Genomic DNA, 21,426 nt, shown 5'->3' with positions numbered 1-21,426 from the left:
AACATTGGCAAATCAAGATATTGGACTACGTATACATTGAAGTCCACTGAAGATGTGGAAGAAACAGACAAATGTAAGTATTGTACAACAGAATTGGAAACAGTTGCACACCTTGTTACTGGTTGTGACATACTAATAGCAGAAGGACCGTATACTGAAAGGCATGATAATATGGCAAGACTGTTGCACCGGGGATTGTACAAACATTATAATACTAAAGTAGCTGTAAAACACTGGAAAAAAGTGAGCCACAAAGCATCATATAAAATGATGAAGTCTACATCATATGTGATCATCCATTACCAACAGCTCAAAAAATAGATGCAAGAAAAACAGATACAGTGGTCCATGAAATGAAGACAAAAGTAGCATTGATCAATAAAATAGTTACACCCAGTGACCACAGTGTCTTGCATACAGAGAGACACAAAAAGTCATAAAATATCATGATTTGCTGGTAGAAATGAGAGCAATTAGGAAGAAAGATACCCAGACAGTTCCAACAGTAGTAGGAGCAACAAATCTTATAAAAAAGAATTTACAATTGTATTTAGATATGTTACCGACACATGTAACTCCATACAAATTGTGGGAGGAGTCATTACTGGATACACTGAAGGAGCTGTGAGGAAGATTTCTGGCTGACATCAAAGACTGAAACAATACTAATTTCATGAACTTCATACTTTGACTTAGGAATGGAGTCCATTCCCATCATGGTATTAGAAACCTAAAAGCTTTGGAGAAATAAGGAGAGAGAGTACGGTTTATGGTGTGCAACATTTAGTAATCTGCCTCTGCTCTTTTTAGCAGATTGTTCGGCCAGTCCCTTTATTGATCTGATACAGATACATTTCTTCTTCTCAACGTAATTGGTCTGAAAGTCATACCTGAAAGTCATACCAACTACATGACATGAACTGACCTTTTTGCTAAATTACTTATTACAGACTTTATACAAGCCCTCTTTGAGGCATATATTATTTGAAACATGATAATCATGGCAATAAGCCAAACACAATGCTAATGTTTGCCAAAGCAATGCAATAAGCTGTCCGAGTAACAGAAGTATGGAATTCTACACATACATCATCTGTGTAAGTACAAATGGGCTTCTAGGTTTTAAAGTGCAAGATTTACATTTGTCTCGTCAAATCAGCCTAAAAGGAAAAATACTTAAGTGTGAATTAAGGGTGCTGCTATAGTAATTTATTCAGCTTTAGACTTTTAATACATATTTTTTAGAAATATTTTGTGCCTCACAAAACAGAAACCAAATAAAAAAAACAGTAGAAATTTTGGAGAGAATGAGCAACAGTGGGTATACATTATATTCTTTTTCTTATAGGTTACTCAGAGATGACGTTTTCAATTTCTCCAAGTCTTTTGGGTTTCTAATACCATGACGGGAATGGACACCATTCGTAAGTCAAAGTACGATTAAAGATCATGAAATTAGTATTGTTTCACACTTTGATGTTAGCCAAAAGTGCTCTTCGCAGCACCAGCAATGTGCCCAGTAATGACTCCTTCTGTAGTTCGTACGGTATTACATGAATTGATAACATATCTAAATATGACTGTTTTTTTTATAAGACCAGTTGCTCCTACTACTATATGACCTATATGTGTAAAGCAATGTTTCATCAAGTTCTAGTTTAAAGCCAATGCCTGAAATACACTGATGGGACAAGCATCATAGATTATTACAGCCCAATATTAGAACTACATAAACAATAACAAACAAAATAATGTCTATATCACACAATGCCTTTCAGGAGCATTGAATAACCTTCTCCTTACAACCAGGGGTCATCAGTTGTTATCAACATCCTTCGGCAATCATCTTGAGAGTGTACGTGTTTCTAAACACATGGAGACATATGTTATACATATGGGAAGTATGAAAGAAATTATCAGCATGATGTTATGGATAGAGAGCTTCCTGTAAACCAATAGGTCATAAGCTTGACTTTTAAAACTATGAAGACAGCAAGGCTCTCAAACTTGAATGACTGTGATGGCTGTATGAGAACCACTGCACACTGCTGAGAGTAACAATCACCAAAAACAAAAAAGAAAGGTAGTCTGTGTGGCAAGGAATATATAGTGTAATAACTTTCTGCACAAAACTATGCTGGTTTGCCTGCTGCCTGCTTCAGGCCCAAGAGCCATGAGTTTGAGTTCTCTGAATAGTACACTACAACTATCACCAACGTCAGAAACGTGAAATAAATCACATTTATTTGATTTTATCAGAAATCCATACAAAAAGCCTAGTGAGCCTCCCACAACACCCGATCCAGCAACAGGTTCTGTGCTTGAACAAGTAGAAATTTGCATAAATTACCTTTTCAGTTTACAGTCTGTTTGAAAGTTCTAGTACGATAAACAAACAGAACAGATGCCCAAGGACTTCAGGAGAGGTTTAACATTTGCATGAAACTTGAATTAAGAAATATTAAGAAATTAAACAGAACATAGTCACTGCTGGATGGGATTACTACAGTTTTATTTAATTGTTTCAGTTCTCACAACAAGCTCTTTAAGAATACATTACCCACTTTGTTATACACAAATCCAAGCATATTGCTCAACTGGAAAGGCCGCAACAATATTTGTTATAGAAAAAAAGTTAAATGACAAATCATTCAATTAAGCTAAAAGATTAGCACAAATCTCCTTATACACAGAAGCCAGCCAGCAGCTCTGATGTGTCCCGCGTCTCACTTTTTGAACAATGAATGACCCAATCCTAGTCAACATCCTATTTCTTCACAAAGCCAGTGGCATTACAAATACCTATATTAGTGACACAGCTCTCAACCTTTTATCTCAAAAAAATCTATACAAAGCCTAAAATAGTGTGGAACAATGGCCCAAAAATAGGAAAGCATTTAAATATTGGTCTTGTAAACTTAGAAAGTTGCTATAATAATATGATTTGGGTGGGCATGCATTTTTCTGAAGGATATGAAGTCTGAAACTGAAATGTACATCATTTAGTGACTTCACAAAGTTTAATCAGGAACAGACTAAAAATAGGAGGCACAAATGTGGACAGTCGAGAGGCATGATTAGTGTCCTAAACCTACTGCAACAAACAAACAAGACTTGCTTTTGGGACAGATTGCCAACAACATTTTCCCAGCCTGCAGAAGAAGTTACAACAGCAGGTCAATTAAAGTGCTGCTTTGCCTGCCACTAAAGACTAGTCCTAATGATTGGATGGGTAGACATACATTTACACCAGGGCTATCCTGTATGTCATGCCTAATGTGTGAGGTGATCACCATTATATACTTGTAAAACGTGGCAAGAACATTAAACTAGGTCTCCTTAAAGATGCATATGGCTAGGCTTCTTATGGTCCCAGATGACTGCTTGCCTAGTATCGGTCCTATATTCCTACAAAATACAGTGATTGTTGTGAGCTTGTCCCATCTTTGGGCAACTTATTTATAAAAGAGAAGTATGAACAGGATAAAGCTGAGTATGTAGAATATTTTCACAGATTTGTTAAATTTATTGATTACTTACAATTTTTCTAACTTGGATGGCTACAAAGAAATCAGTGAAAACCTTTACAGAGAAGCTAACAATAATTTGCACATACATTTAACAGCTATGTTTATTATGAATAGCCTTTTTATATTCAGACCTAAAATTATATTAAAATATTATGCATTCATCTTCTGAGGAAGAGTTTGGGTCATAGGACAGAAACTGTGTATCCAAGTTTTAGACAAGGCTATAAATGCATTCTGGTTAGGCTTAAAAAGTTACAGAATATTCGGTAGAAGGGATGCCATTACCGAATGGTAAGAGTAGATCTGGCCATACATAAATGTGACCTAAAACTTTGACTCAAATAAGCAACTTTCAACATTTACCAGTTAAAATACTGCCAATTCTACAAGGACAGACTTTACAATTGTGCTCCATTGTACTTTCGGGCTCATTGACTTAAGATAAGTAGGCTCTTCTACTGAGAGAGAGAGAGAGAGAGAGAGAGAGAGACAGAGAGAGAGAGACAGAGAGAGAGAGACAGAGAGAGAGACTCTCCCCTCTCAATTGATGAACAATATGTAATTGGGTTGCACCTTCTTACTTGAAATGGACTTAACTCTACCGATACAAGATACCAATGGATGGTGGTGGTGGTGGGGGGGTTAGTCTTTAGCTGTAAAAGTGCAAACCCTGAACATTTTATATGAAAAATAAAGTTTCCAACACCAGATTATACAATGTTTTTGTCAAGGGGTGACGTGCTGTATATGGTGCCTTTGCTTGTAGCTTATGTGGAAGAAAAAACCTACCAAAAGATAAAAGACACATTGGGGAACACTTTCACACTGTGGAAGGAGGGAAGTTTAAAGCTATCAGTGTCAGTCCTGAGGTAATCAACATGTACTTAAATGGGCTAAGTTTATTTCAAGTTTACACTCACATTAAAAATCGCAAGAACTGGTATAAATAGGAAACCGGTTTTGTTTGCTCATTTAGTAAATTGCTTATACAGAGTGCCAGAAAGGTGCCTTCTAATTTCCCTTCCCTGAATCCCAAGCCTTCTGAAAAATCAATTGACAATCCAGACTAAATGTTCATATTTTTAGCACTATAAGGTACAAGGCAGAACAGAACTACTCAGCATACACTCCTCTACACATTGGCATTACTCCTTACCTTCAAAGTCTCAAATTGAATTTTGCAAGTCGTTAATTTTTATAATGTCTGTAAATGATGTTAACAAACATATGGCAGTTCCTGCTCAGCAGACCTCCTGTATTTGGGTGGCAACTGCAACTGCTCAGGTACTACACCACCTTCGGGTACTCAACATTACTTTGCCAGTTGTTTAGGGCATGTGCAGCTCATGCTTCCCAGACTGACCACCATGCACTGATCACATATAGCATACTGTCAAAGTTAGAGAACTACAAACTCCATGGTTTATCACTTTATAAGACTAGTTTCTTGAGCATTTTCTGATACCAAATCATGTTTAAAAGGACACCATATTCGAAGAATTCTGCATAATACTAGGTAAAATAGGGTGTTTGTTATAATGACCTGGGAATGTCAGCAATGAAACCGATGGAAAGGACAAAACCCTACATGAGATACAATAGTATACAAAAAGAGAAAAAAACTTACTAGACAGAAGAATGTGAAACACATTGTGCAGATAAGGAAAAGAGCACAGTAAGAGAAACCACAGCTAAAGAATATAAAAAAGGTGAGAATGAAGAGTTTGATCAAGAGACATACAGCATGGCTCATGGGAACCGCTGCAGGTTAAAAGACATACAGCACGGCTCATGGGAACCGCTGCAGGTTAAAAGACATACAGCACGGCTCATGGGAACCGCTGCAGGTTAAAAGACATACAGCATGGCTCATGGGAACCACTGCAGTCATGTGAACCACTACAGGTTAAAAGACATACAGCATGGCTCATGGGAACTACTGTAGGATTATGATAAATACCTTGTTTGGGGAGGTTCACAGTGTAAAATCCTAAGAAGGATGAGAACATAACAGGCTCATACAGTTGGAAGAGAGGAAAAACACAGCTTATAAATATTTATACATGCAGTATGCATTTTAATCTTATATTGTATCTGGGGATACGCTTTCCCCATGTATCCATAGGAAACAATATGGCAAATGAAACATCATGTAGTACAGTTGTACACTATAAAACAGTCTAAAATATAAAATGCTGAGAAGCACTTTGAACAGAACTGTAATACATTGAAATGGCTATAGTTTTTCTAACTTCCAGTGTTGCAACCTTCTGTTTTTATATACTACCAAAGGTAGAAGGGAGGTTGCCCAAACAATGGATGTTGTTATCTTTGTAGGAGTGTCAAAATAATTAATAAATGGGAAAAACGGAGCTTCAGAATGTGAAGCACAAAATTAGGTATAATAAGTCTAAACTGACATTTGGGTAAGCAAAGTGGCACAGAAGAGCAAAAATAGCAACCATGAGCAAATGAAAGGAGAGATACCAGCAACAGTGCTGGCAGGGAGAAAACAAGTCCTACAAACAGTAACAGTAATGAATCCCTTTCTAGGCTAAGAAGGGTTCCAGGCTTCATGACTTCATGCAGGCTCCATCAGCTACAATTTATCTTTCCTAAAAAAAATAAACATTTTACACACTAAAATGTACTAGCAGGTTAGGGGCTTACAGAACCCATAAAACTCATAGTCAAGTTATTCCTTAAAAGTGAAAAATGTTAGTCATTTCTAAAGTTATGATTTTGTGATTCAACATCTCATATCATTGCTAATAAGGTTATCTAACAGTTGCATGAAAGGTCAACTTCCATTTCTATAAACAAGTAGTTTTGTTCATCAGAAGTCAAAAACTGTGCGATGATCTGCTTCCTGCCACATGTCTGCAGAGTAAATTAGAAGTCTGTTCCAAAAAAGTGAGTATTCTAGAAGGTCACTTGCAAGTCCTATCACAACAAATGTGTTCTAATATAAAACTTCACAGTTAATAGATAACTTATGAAATGAACAATCAAATGTCGTACTGGAATTTCCCATTGAAAGTGGGGAAAAAAAAATCAGTGTATAATCTTATTTCAAGGTCAAGTTACTGTGAGACATACAAAAATGGGAAGCAGACAGTGACTTTAAGCCTATACTGCCTAGTGCCTAGAAGGAGAGCAGAAATGGCCTCACTTGGAAGGAAATACCACTGCCCTGCTAAACTAAGAATTGCTGCAACCCAGGTTGCCATCTCATCAACACTGACTAAGATGACAGCGATAAAAAGTTTACTTTATTGTCAGATAGAGTTCAGCAGCTTTATTTACCAAATCATTTAATCAAGAGTTGTAAAGTAGGCCACTGAAAATAAGAGATATTGTTTCTCTGCTGACCTGGAAGCATCTGGACATTTAATGTGACTTGCTTTGGGTCATTACATGGAAAGGGGTGGCAAGAACTTAAAAACGTAATAGCTTGATACAGTAACTGCTTAATATTCATGACCCTGCTGTACCTGCTTATCACATACTTCTGGGTGTGGCAGACAATGCAACATTTTATTACAACAGATAACACTATAAGCTGACAAACTAGGACAGCTCACTTTGTGATGATACACCTAAAAGCATCTGCATTTTTTAAATATTTCATGATTTGTACAGTGGTGTAACATTTAAAACAATGTATAAAATGTTCAAAAAGCTGATCACAAAACAATATTTATTTGCAAAGACTACCTGAGCAAAGTGGAGTAATGTTACTGGACATGGAACATCTCCAAATTTAAGGGATGGCTGAGACTGACTGGAAATAATCAGTAGCAAGAAAAAGCATATCCCTGTCTAGGACAGAGTCTCACAAGGAGGCCAATATTTGTTTGTAGAATGCTTTAACAGCTATCTCATTTACCACTTGGATGGCCACAGGAGGCTCCACAGAGGATGGAGAGATGAAAATTCAGCAAGCAAAGGAGAGTAGTAGTGCTTAAATTAAATTCAACCTCAAGTCCCGGTGAGTACCTTCTCGAGGTGGACCCTGTTTTTCACAAAATCTCACCAAGGCGACACTGTCATATAGACTGTATTTATATAGCATATATCATCATGGAAAAAAAAAAAAAAGATGGCTGGGTGCACAAGACCCAGGATAAAAAGTGCCCAATCCTGGTTGGCGCACTGGTGCCAGGACTGGAAAAATTGACCGTGTAGAATCCTCAAAATACAGAGCAGTCCTAAAATGGGGCCAGGCTCAGAGGGAGGATGGCCCCCCTGTTGTAGAAAGAAGTAGCAGTCCACAAAAACGACAAAAATTGATTGGCCAAAGAGGAGCCATAAAGACGATAGAGTGGACTATTGAGGATAAGAAAGAAATTATGTATTGTTACTATTATGTAAAAACCCCAGAATTTCCAGACACAAAAGATATACAAAACGATTAAGAGGGAAATTAGAGGAAAGAAAATTACTTCCGCAGGAAAAACTGTCAGAAGCTTCAAATAAAAATGTGTTCATTAATACAAAAGATTTTTGAAAAACAGTATATAGATCAAGAAATTTTTGATCTGTTTGGAAAAAGAAGCATCTGAGGAAGTGAAAAAAAAATAAAACAACAAAACCGAGAGATATTTAAAAATATGAAAAAGAAAGGGAGATTTGATATGGTGCAATATTTATGCAAAGAAGAAAGCCAAGTTAACTAATATATAGAAGGCAGTCTCAAAGCTATTTGAACAGAAATACAGGCAAAGGTATCCAGATATAGAAAATTTCACAATAAAAAGATTAATAGCACAAAGATGTAATTTAGAAAAGACGATTAGTAAAACAGAAGTTAAAAAAATAGAAGTTGAAGTTATGGAGTGCCTGCAAAGTGAAGGATTTAAATGTGGAAGGTCTAAAACAGACTACATCACAGCATGATGGAGTGAGTCCCCAGAATACGGAAAAGCAAGAAGATCAGGAGACATGTGAAGAAGAAATATGGACATGGGAAAGGAAAAGAGATTTAATATGGTGTAATATTTATGCAAAGGAGAAAGCAAAACTAACCAATACAAAAAGAGCAGCACCAAAGATATTTGAAGAAAAATATAGGGAAAGGAATCCGGATATGGAAAACTTTACAATATGTAAAATAAGAAGACCAAGAGGAAATGTATCAAAAGAGATTAGTAATGGAGAAGTCAAAGAAATAGAAATTGAGGTTATGGAACAGCTGCAAAGAGCAGGACTCAGTGTAGTAAAATCGAATACAGAAAGCACCAGAACAGGATAGAGCAATGTATATCCAAATTGAGGGGAAACCAGTGGAACAGGAAGCAACTGGTCAGGTGCCATATCAAGATATTTTGGAGCCTTCCACAGGAAACCAATATAAACGTTCATTTGAAGCTAGACAGCAAGGAAAGGTACAGGAAACGGTGGAAACTCTGATGCAGTCAATGTTGAGGAGTGATAGGCCAGTGAGTTCCCATATGACACAGCAACAGACAGCACAGGATGAAATTGAAGAGAAGGCACCACAGGAAGATTCTATTGAACTTTCTACAGAATGCCCACAGGAAAAATGGAAGACGAGGGATGTACCCTCAGTATAGAAGAAAATTAGTTAAAAGAAGAGTTGCTTGATTTAATAGGCAAAGACAGATGTATCAAGATCAATGACAGAAATAGACTGCAGAAGGTTAATAAAACCGCAGAAAAGTCAGAAGCTTGATAAACGAACACAGTAATTAGGACTGTCCATAGAGATCCATGTGACATAACAGAAGTAAACAGAATATTTTACTGTGCTGCTAAATTAATAACTGATAAAGTTCTTCCACAGGAACACAGGGTAGTGAGGAAAAAGAGGGGGAGAAAGCGAATACCATCATGGAAATATTGAATAGAGAAAACTATAAAGCAGCCAAGACAAGAAGTGTCATTGTTAGAACATTACAGAAGAGGGAATAGATCAACAAAAATACTAAGACAGATAGATGTGATAAAAGCAATGCACAGTATTAGAGCAGACCAGGATCTATTATGCACTATTGGAGATAAACTAAAAATTTCAAAAAGGCAGAAAGACTTAGAAGATACAAAGATAAATATAAGGGAAAAGCACAAAATAAGCAATTTACTGATGTCCAAAAAGGTTTTATAGAGAATTGGGAAATAAGGTAAAAGGAATTGAAAGACCGCCAAAAAAGAGGAAGTAGATACATTTTGGAGAAGTATCTATGAAGATCCTGTGGAACATAAAGATGCTAAATGGATAGAAAAAGTAAAAGAAAGAATAAGAAGTTTAAAAGGTACAGGATATGAAATGGGATGAAATAACAGCCAGAGAGATTGAAACAAAGTTGAGAAAAGACTCTACTGGAAAACTGCAAGCCCAGATGCAGTACCTAACTTTTGACTTGAAGTATTAACTTCTTTGCACGAGGATTTGGGGTAAGAACTATTTATATGCAAACCCCGAACACACACTGGTTAACAACAGGAAAAACAATGCTCTTAAGAGTGAACCTGCAAACTACCCTAAAAATTATAGGCCGATAACTTGTCTTCCAATGACATATAAACTATACACGGGAATTGACGCCGATAGAAGTTATAGTAATTTAGAAGAAAACTCAATTATGGCAGTAGAACAAAAGGGGAATAAAATAAAGTCATATGGAACAAAGGATCATTTATTGTTAAACAAAGTTATAGTGGAGAACTGTAAGAAGGGGAAGAATCTAAGCATGGCATGGATTGACTACAAAAAAGCATTTGATAGCATTCCACATTCATAGATAAAAAAAAGAGTGCTTACAAATGTATAAAAGATACACCCTACACTGATTGGCTATATTACAGTAACCATGAAACAGTGGCAGACCACTTTGCAATTAAGCCATGATAAAGGACAGATTATTATCCCAGGGATAAAAATTCAAAGGGAGATATTCCAGGGTGACTATCACCGTTGCTATGCTGCCTTGAAATTAATCAATTAAGCTGCTTACTTAACAGCTTAGGCCATGGCTACAATTTGGCTCCCAGAAAACAACAGAGTCTAATGACTTCACATCTTCTCTTTGTCGATGATTTAAAACTGTATAGCACATCAGGTGAAGAACTGAAAGCACAGTTGCAGGTTGTCAAAACTTTTTCAGATGATACTGGAATGTCATTTGGTCTTGATAAATGTGCAAAAGCAACCTTTAAAAAAAGGAAAACATCAGTTTGGGACAATAATGTAATATAAAAGAACTTGAGCAAGAGAGAGTGTATAAATACTTGGGAATTAATGAAGGATCAGCAATAAAACATGAACAAATGTGAATAAAACTCAGTAAAGGAGTACTTTAGCAGACTTAAATTAATCCTGAAAACAGCATTGCCATCTAGGAACAAAATCCAAGCTATAAATCAATTTGCTCTTCCTGTCCTAACTTATAGTTTTGGAGTGAGTTGACTGGCTTTTGGATAGATTGGATATTAAAACAAGAAGGATACTTCATGCTTACCAAATGATTTATAAAAATCAGTGTATACCAAGATTATATACATTTCCCGTTCTGGAGGAGGAATGGGCCTCCTTGAAATTTCCCGTTCTGAAGGAGGAATGGGCCTCCTTGAAATTGATTCTATGTATAGATCTGCAATCGTGGGACTCCATACATATTTACTGACCTCACAAGATACAAAATGTAATGAAAGTTTTGAAACATGAGGAGAATAAATCTAAGATGACGTCTCTGCTTAATTTAACAAAAGCATATTGATGTCAAGCAGGAATGGAAATCAAACCAGAAGTGGATAAAAACCAGGTGCAGCTGAATGTGCCAAAAAACGAAAGAAAGTCTATAAGGTGAAGGAGAAGATGACAAGGCAAGAAATGTAGAAAAAAAAAAAAAAATATAGTTGCAAATATAGAAAACTTCTAGAAGAGCCTGATGTTGATCCAAGAACAAAATGCAGGAATGGTTAAGGAGAGGCAAATTCAAACCAAGAAATGAAAGGTTAATATTGGCAGCCCAAGATAGTGGGCTACGTACACGCTGGTTTACAAAGTCAATTGAACATGTGGGAGAAAAAGACATACGTACATTTTGTAAAGCTGAATTGGAAACAGTCACACACCATGTTGCTGGTTGCGACACACTAATGGCAGAAAGACTGTATACTGAAAGGCATAATAATGTGGCAAGACTGTTACACTGGAGAGTGTGTAAACATTATGGTAACAAAGTGGCTGGAAACATGAGCCACAAAGAATCATAGAAAATGATGAAGTTTACATCATATGGGATCACCCAATACCAACAATTCAAAAGATAGATGCTAGAAAACCAGATATAGTGGTCCAAGAAAAGAAGACAAAAGTAGCATTGATTATTGAAATCGCCACACCCAGTGACTAGTGTCTTCCATACAGAGAGACACAAAGTCATAAAATACCTGGATCTGCAGGCAGAAATGAGAGCCATGTGGAAGAAAGATGTCCAGACAGTTCCAATAGTAGTAGGAGCAATGGGTCTTATAAAAAAGAATTTACAATCATATTTAGATATGTTATCAATTAATGTAACACCATACAAATTGCAGAATGAGTCATTACTAGGCACATAGCGGGTGCTGCGAAGAGCACTTTTGGCTGACATCAAAAAGAGTGAAACAATACTAATTTCATGAACTTTAATCACACTTTGACTTAGGAACGGGGTCCATTCCTGTCATGGTATTTGAAGAAACCCAAAAACCTTGGAGAAATTAAAAATGCCAGAATGTCAGACGAGATACTTTTACACTGTAGATATACATAGACGAAGACATGCATGTTGTACATGATTGTGATATCTTGTACCAGAGAACAAAAGATTAAAAAGGAATATAACCCTGGTGGTAGGACAGTGCATGTTGCCCATGTTCCATACACGGCCATTCAGCTATCACCTTTGCATGCTGTTGTTCTTTCAAATGGATTGGAGGGAATGGGATGCTTCTGCTGCCCTCTCTCAGAGTTCAAAAACTGGTTGAACTACTGAAAGCCTGAAAACTTCCAAAGCTTACAAGCTTGCATTCAACTTTCATAATATGTTTGTTTGATACTAGGAAGAAATAAGCCCATCAACTTCACCCCTTAACTGCATTTAGTATGCTCTCTCTCTTCTTTCTTTATCTGTCCCACTCTGTCTTGAATGTCTATGTGTATTCCCTTTCCACCATTCCAGTAAACTGTTTCATGAGTTGATTGCAGCCAATGAAAAAGTACTTTTAGAAACCCACTAATAGCCCATTTCCTTTGCCCCCTCCCCCCAACTTAAAAACGGTTAAGGAAGAACTGAAGTGAGCCATACAAGAATGTGTTCTTTCCTCTTAGGGACACTCTTAGTATATGCTTCCTGGGATGCCATCATGTTCAGCATAGTGATCTGGCTGTGAAGCCACAGCAAGTAATAACTGGGAAATCATCAGGACAGCAATCATATGCAGCACTACTTGAAATACTTACAGCATGGTCAAGTGGAAAGTTAAAAAAGGTGTACATTATTAATATTGGACTTTTTATATACTTAAACAGAATTGGAGTTAAAATAACTAAGCAAGTGAAAAAAGTTACCTACCCTTTTAACATAAAAAGCAAAGAGGAGTGCAACTCAAGAAGGCTACAACCTTATTGGCTAGCAAGGATAATCACACTAAGCGGGAGCAGAAGGAAGGAATTTCTTGTCCCCCCCCCAAAGATATTTTATGTTTTTGCTCTTCCCATCAAGTATTAGAGAAAAATTAAGATAGGGTGTTATAGCCATGTAACTCAAATGAACAGAAATCTTGGAAGGCTAAACTCTATAGAAGCCTGGTGGAAGGAGGCACAGGATCAAACAAATTGTCTTTCTTCATTCTGGTGGACTACACCCACACCTGATAGCTTGGAGACCTGATGGAGTGGTCATCTTTTGGATGTTTTACTGCTTAGGTAGGCAGGATAAGAGGCCAAAGTTTGGATGTGCTAAGGAATTGGTTTTGCAAACCCCTTCAGTTATTTGTTGTGGATGAGTTTTTTGGGAGTTCAATTTCAGGATTTCCAGGGACTGCTTCTTTATTTTCAAGAGATGATGATTACTGCATTGACCTGATTGGTTTCTTCCAAGTCTTGCCCCTTGCACACACCTACTGATTCTAAGTGACATGGTTATCTTGATTTAGCCTTTTTGCTTTGATTAGCATTCAGTACTAACTGGTCTCATAAGCATATGTTTGCAGCCTTTTTATTCTGGTTCAAGTGTATGTATGGTACCCAAGCACGTGTGAATGTTTATTTCCATCCAAAGGCAAATGCTTAGATAGTAACACTAGTGTGACAGGAGGGACAAAGCATAAAGCAGCCTTTTTAAAGATAAAAAAAAAAAATGTACGCAAACCACAGTTACCAAGGAAAAGAAGAACGGTAATATTAGATACTCAGGAGGGGCCTGGATTGCAAGCATGAATACAGTATTCATAAAAAAAAAAAATGCAAAACTATGTTCCCATACCATTTCCAGTTCACTACTTTCTCCACACTCACTGTACTAACTAATTACCGTACAAATTGCAGTATAAAAAAGATTAAAGTTCCGTTAGGAGAAAATGGTAGCGAATCCATTGCAGACTGTACAAATGCTAGGCATTATACGTTAGTAATATCAGTTCCTTTGTATGTCATTTCCTGCACATACCAATGAATATGCTGCTTGCTAATTACTCTGTAAAATCTGTACAGATATGCTGCGTGTTTCTTTGCCTTTCTGCCTAGGTTGTGACTGAAAAAAGTCTATGGACAGTCTGTCTACTCCATTGAAGGATGAATGAACAGCACGGAGCAGAAAAAAAAAAAAAAAGGAGGACAAAGGACAGAAATATAATATCCGAAAGAGGTATGTTTAATATTTTTTCAAAAGAAAAAAGGAGAAAAAAATCACTACTCCACATAACTTGCAAATACATAATGAACAAATGCATATTTTCTTACAAAAAAGATTTTTCAGTTATTTACCTAACCAGAATTCTAAAATTCTACAGACATCTAAAAAACTGTTTGAATAGATTCACATTACAAAGCCTGTGCCTAGCAACCTCCTTCGGGTCAGGCTTGTTTGTCTGCTCCTACAATGCACGGCACAGAATGCCAACACCCATAGAAAAGTATTTTTTCCTTCCTCAGAACCTTGTGTGCATGCAAATTTCCACAATAATTGCATATGAACAATATTCAACCTACTTAACGAAAGCAGATAAAAGCTGATCAGGTTCAAAAAAAGAGAGAGAGTCTGGCACTAGCCCAATGACTTAAACTGATTGCACTATTTAAAATCAGCCATACATAACAGAATAAAGTACTTTGTTCCAATCATTTCAGAGACTAACATTTCATGGACCACACCAGTCCAAATGAATAGAAGGTTTAGACTCAAATTCTGAATTTAAATGAAACAAACTTGGATTTGAATAACAAACTAATGGAAATGCATAACAAACTAATGAAAAAGATTGTAAGCGGATTTCATCCAAGCTTGGTGCATTTTATTTAAGGCATTCATACCTTATCCTTTATATACAGTTTGCAATAGCAGCAAGACAGTCTATGGCATAACTGAAAAGGGTTCTTGGATCAGCACACTAAGCTATTCAAATCAATAAATGGAGCTACCACAATTCTTAGACATGTAAAACTTTCAGGTCACCTTTACTACATGCAACATTCTAAAAAAAAAAAAAAAAAGAAAATTTGGTACCCTAAATAGTCAGAAACTATGTCAAATAAGGAAAGTAAACTGCTACAAAAATCCACAAGCTTGGGTCTTCAAATGCTCACAATGACTGTAGTTTATTCATTTATTAAAAATAACAATAATACTTCCATCTTAAAACTGTGGAACAATTGCATCTCAGAAAGTGGAACAAGTATGTGTAGGACTAAGGTAAGAATTTCACTAAGAACCGTTTTTCATATTTTTTTTCATTAATTAGGTTTTTCAATATTGTTTCCCAGAAATGTTTATTTAAAAATCTTATCAAGGAATTTGACAAACCTTTCAATGAGGGAAAGGGTATTTTGTTACTCTGAAGAGTATCTTTCACAATATAAGATATAGTTTAGAGTGACCTTGACTTTCCAAGCAGGAGGTAAAATAAGCACCAAATACTGCCTGATGTACACAACTACTTGTAAAAATTAAGGTGGTGTATGCTTTACAGACTGCATGGCTCTCAACCTACGATCTCCAAAACGTGAAACACTGCATCTAATAACATGGAACAAGTTGGTAAGACGTGGAATACACTAACAACTCGAAAGAGGAAGCTAATAGTGTTTAAAATATGATAGAGTATTATTTGTCATTTAAATTTGTAAAAAAAAAGTGACAATTTCATTAGGGCACATAGCATTTTATTATTCTAAGTACTGAATATTCTTTCTAACAAGGTAACGAGTAGTGATGTTGCGGTGTTCCATACATTCCCAAAAGCGAATAACGCAAAGCTTGTACATACATAGATTGATAAACATATGGAACCGTATGTCTTTCCTTTAAACACAGGAGAGTTGTTTATAACACACAAAAAAAAAAAAAACAGTCCAGTGACAGCACCCATAGCAACTCCACATCCGCAGAACGTGCAACAGTTTGACACCTGATCACGGGGAGGGTCATCACCAATTTATCCCACAGCCACGCGCAGTGGTCCAGCATAGTAAAACCAGATTTGTTAACAACAAAAACAGTCATCAGTGTCAACAAACACGACGGGGATATCCCTTTCTGCCTTTTAATTTCTAGTAGTACTAAATGAAATAACTCTAGAAGTTCACTACAGCCATCATTTAACGGCTTCTGCCATAACAGCACACTTAATAAGAGAATGTTAAAAGGAAACCCGAATGCAAAATCAGGAACAGGTGAAAGACGTTAATGGGAGATTTTAGTGCTTCTGACAATTACCGGCTTTTCTTAAACAATTCTTTTTCTGTTGGAACTATTCCCACTTACCCCACAACACATTCCGCTGATATAGTTCACAAGTTATAAGTCACAGCTTTACGCAACAAATACTGTTTATACGGTTACAACTACAAACAGAATGCAGTGCATAATAAGTCCCTTCGGTATTTTACCCAAACAGTAATAACAAGACTCACGTTTTATTGAAGAAGCCCCCCAGACAACTGCCAGCTAAAAGGCAGAACTGTTGGGAGAAAAAGACCCAGGCGATCTGAGACAGGGAGCTGTGAGTCTGGCAACGCAGATCAAGCACGGTGGGTCCCAAAAATGCGATACATAGACCAAAACTGAAAAAGACGCTCCAGTAGGTAAGGGTGGACTGCAGGTTACGGCGGAATAGGTTCGAGACCCGTTCATCCCACATAGCTACTGTGGAGGTCGGGCACATGCCACAGCAGGGGATCCAAAAGTGAATCGCTCCACACCGACTTCAGCTTGTGTATAAACGTTATGGCTCTAATTCACTCTCTAATCTCTCTCATACACAACGCACGGATACTTTCAACTTCTTGTCACTCCTTCTCTTTGGGCTGGTACTGGTAGCACGACAGTATATGCGAAAAGAAAGCGTCGCGCCTCCAACCTGTAGCCGACGGATCTGGAGGGTTTCCCTTAAGCTCCGCCTAGCAATTGTACTACAACCGGACCTTCCCTGGGAGCGGCAAGACTGGGAGTAAACACACGGAGCAGCAAGTCTTTAGCAGCACCATTGTTAAATTTGAAAAGGCAGTAAAAACTGAAGAGCAGTAGTGGCGAGGTGGTCAAGCACACGAGCCGACAACGAACATATTTGTATGTATAGGTTGCCACCTTTTCAAACGTCCAGAGTGGGACATTTTTGGTACAAACGCCAGATTTGCAGGCCAAAACATACCCACGGCCAGTACTTCACTTTTTTGCCTAAGTAAAAGATTACTCTTGGTGCATTTTAGTTCCTTATTCTGTTTCTTATAACATTTAGGTGTTTCAGATTCAGAATAACTGTTTTATGCAACTATTACATAAAATATAGGAAATAATTTTGTCCTAAAATCTCAGGACATTTGCCATTTTTATTGCAGGACACAACTGGCCAAAGAGGGACTGTCCCTCGCAAAGTGGGACAGGTGGTACCATATGTATGTGTATATATCTACAGAGAGAGGGAGAGAGAGAGAGTGTGACCGCAAGGGCCGCAATATATAGCTATACATTTGGTAATATGGGGTGCCAAACAATACCTGCAAGTGTAATTTTGTCTATCGTAGTCACTTCATTTGAGACTCGAAACCAAGAGCCCCAACAGACAGTGTAGAAGGCCGGGGGATGTGTGTGTGTAAGTCGATCTTGTTTTTGTCAAGCAAGTCTTGTGGAGACGAAGTCTAGTCGATATTTTACACACGGGTTTCCTTGCAAAATATCCTAGTTTTAAAAACTTTGTCTTTGTTTTGTTTGGCGTACATAAGGTAAAAGAAGTGGGCTACTGCCGGGTTTGCTACTACCACTGGCATTATTTCTCAGCCACAGCCCGGACAAAAGAGAATTTAAGTATAAAGTAAGCAGCTTCCCCTGATACTGTGATGGGATACAGATCTATGGGGAGACTATATTTAGTATTCTAAAGACTGAATGATCAGGAAGTAATGAGAGAGACAGAGTTAAACACGTTGGTTGTTTATATATCATATTGCAGATGGCTTGAGGAGGACACAAAGTGTGGGAGTTTTAAAGATGCACAGCGATGTCTATTCTGCAGACGAGAGATAGATAAACTTTGGCTGGGAGAGGACATTGTTCTGAAACGTTCTCCAACATCTCAAATGTTTGCATTATATAATACCTTCAAGTTGTAGTCCATATTACCTTTACACATCTCATACTGAGTTCTAATGTCACACTGTCTTATACGGCATATGCTATAATACAATACATCACATTCAAAATGGTGTTTAAATGGCCACAGACGTGCTTATTAAATCATTTAGATTCATGAAACAAATCAGTCAGATCATTGTTTCAGTTAAGATGTGTGTCATGCAGGATGCTAAGGAGTCTTCTCAAACTTTTCTACCTAAGGAGGACTGCATGTTGGTATCCTGCCATATTATTCCATATTCCCCTTATTACATGTTATATTCAATGTCCAGAAAGCATCAACACATCCTGAACTGCTTGTAATCTGTTAGGGGAGACTGGCTCAGTAGTCCCATACCTGCCCCAGGGAAATCCCTTCCTCCTTTCCTTGGTAAGGACAGTCCTGCTCTGTACCCCCACTAACAGTCCTCCTTGGAATAACTGCCCACAACATTACTATGACAGCCTGGTAACCTTCCCGAAATTATTTTTTAACCCCAAGGGCAATCACTCATGCTGCAAAATAAATCCTTCCTGTATCCAACAGGCATTGACTTTTTCTGTTTTCACTCTGTAGCTTGCACACTTGTTTGTATCTTTTTAGGCATTGATTTCAGGAGGGGTGGACTGGGATGGGAAGTTTGATCAATTGCTCACAAGGAAAAGTACTTGCTCTTTGTTAAGCTTGGACTGTCTTTTCCCTTGCATGCCTTTATTAATCTATCCAGCCAACCTTTCACTTGTCCTTCACCTTCCCTACTGTTGTTCGTTCTGTAGAGAGAAGTGGATAAAGTGGCAAACTTGTTACTAAGGCTTTGAAGTAAGTTAGTGATGGAGGCAAAGGATAATGCAAATAGACAATACATGTGTGTGTGTGTGTGTGCATGTATATATATATATATATATATATATATATATATATATATATATATATATAGATACACACACACACACACACACACACACACACACACACACACACACACACCAAAAGATGTGTAGTACATCAATCAGGCCAACAAAGATGGGAAAGAAACATAGGAAAATCCTTCTCTTCATTTGAAGTAAACAAAATGGTGTATTTTGTGAAAGACCTGTCTAGAATATGTTTTTGGATTATTCCATTTTACAAATGGTAGGATAAAGGCTTGTTGTTTAGGTGTGAGATTCAAGGAAATATACAACATAGATAGCTACATACCAATGGCACACTAGCATTTAAACTGCCTGAACATTTAACACTGTTTTTTTTTTTTTAAGAGGATTACTATATGGGTAGTCTCTTCCAACAATGTGCACCACTGCTTCAGCTGCCTTTTCATTGGGGTAAGAATAAGACGAGGGAACATAGATGGGCAGTGCAAAGAATCAGACAAGTTTGTGCTGAGCTAGGCATCCCTTTAGCTTAAAAGAAATAATAAACATCCACTAAGTGCCTGTTATTTTGCCTCCTCCCCTCTTTTTACTGAAGCCCCAGGGAGAAAATCCCTCATTTTCAGAACAACAAAACAATATAGTATATACATTTTGTACAAACACATGTATAACAGCAATCAACAATCAAACAGTTCTTGGTAAGAAGAATTAAAAAAGATGACATGCATTAACAAAACAATTGTAGAAAAGAACATTCCGTACCAAAATAATGAATGAAGTATAGGGTAAACAACGAACGGGCGATACATTTTCAAGCAAAATCATATTGATAGCAGCAGTATTAGTTTTGAAGACAGAAGTCAAGGAAGAAGAAGCAAAAACACCAATGCAGAATAATAACAATAATAATCCTAATGTACAAAAATAGAAAAAGGCTACTGAAATTGGCATGTAGAATAATAACAGTGGATTGACAATCTGTACCATGATTGACAACAAAAGGAATAGTTGGACTAATCAAATCATAGAATTCAAGTCATGGAAAACGTGAGGAATGATTATGGGTGTGGCAGACCCTTTTTTGGTAAATACATTGGGATATCAGTGTGGCAAACAAAGGCGCTGGATCAAGAGATAAAGTTGTGCATGGTTATCATGGGCCTATTAATTGGACGGTATGGTAGCTAGCAGGGGGTAGTTTAGTAACATCATAAATAGGTCACTGGAATGCAGGGACGTTTTGAAATATGGAATTATTTCCAGGTATATTAGCAATGGAACTTAAAGCAAAACATATTTGGGACAATGTTATACATTTTAATATGGACAATTCATGGGTGGTACATAGATCAGTAATAGTAAGGTTATGAACAATGTGTATTTTAGGCATGGTGAGACTCAACTATTCAAAGATGCAGATGTCCTATCTGGCAAATGTTACTAAAGAATAAAGCTGTGCAGACTTGGAGGGGTGGGGGGAAATTGCTACATTAGAACTTTAAAATATGTTATTACACTATTCAGTTTTAGGACATTTATTAAAAGGAAATTAACTTATGGAAACCTTAATATGTTTAATTATAATAAAGCTATATCAAATTAAATAAAAATTCTGAAATTTTGAGATACCCCTTCAACTGTAGCTTGTTTGGTATATACATAAATCTGGCCCTGGTTATGAAAAAGAAATAAACTAGAGGAGGGAGCTGAATGCGACAGACAGACAGGAGAAATATGAGTCAGTGTTAATTAAAGCTATGATTGTTATATCTAGTGTTGGATTCTAATGAATATAAATACAGTTAAAGGAAGGAAGGGGATAGACTGTGTATAATAAGAAATGACAAAGGTGATGATTTGATATTATATGAGCATTTCTGATGTTAAAATTCTGGAAAACTATGTATACTATAAGGGTGTGGACAAGTTCATGTTTTATTTGCTATTTGTTGTTACTCAACTGCTTCTTGAAAAAAATTATATGAAAGCATTGAGTCACTGTGGGTGTGTTACTGCAGGGTAGGTCAGTAAATAATATTTAATTCCTGAGGCAGTGTCTGTTAGAATAAGTATAGGGTTTTAGGGCTTACGTTAGGTCAGTAAATAATATTTAATTCCTGAGGCAGTGTCTGTTAGAATAAGTATAGGGTTTTAGGGCTTACGTTCTATAAACTATTACAATAAAT

General features: G+C 37.0%; 1 protein-coding gene across 1 annotated transcript in view; it reads right to left on the bottom strand.

Annotated features, from left to right (window-relative positions):
• The window catches only part of MFSD4A (major facilitator superfamily domain containing 4A), a 1,221,833-nt gene extending 1,204,677 nt beyond the window's left edge, over positions 1-17,156 (bottom strand). Inside the window, exon 1 of the mRNA XM_044076823.1 lies at positions 16,669-17,156. Coding sequence (XP_043932758.1) covers positions 16,669-16,919 — 251 coding nt within the window. The 5' untranslated portion in view covers positions 16,920-17,156. The remainder of the gene's footprint in view (positions 1-16,668) is intronic.
• Positions 17,157-21,426: the final 4,270 nt, after the last annotated feature.

This window comes from Protopterus annectens, chromosome 7.part0, assembly GCF_019279795.1.
Source record: "Protopterus annectens isolate FY-2018-M chromosome 7.part0, PAN1.0, whole genome shotgun sequence".
NCBI lineage: Eukaryota > Metazoa > Chordata > Ceratodontiformes > Protopteridae > Protopterus > Protopterus annectens.
This window is presented reverse-complemented; position numbering and strand designations above follow the sequence as displayed.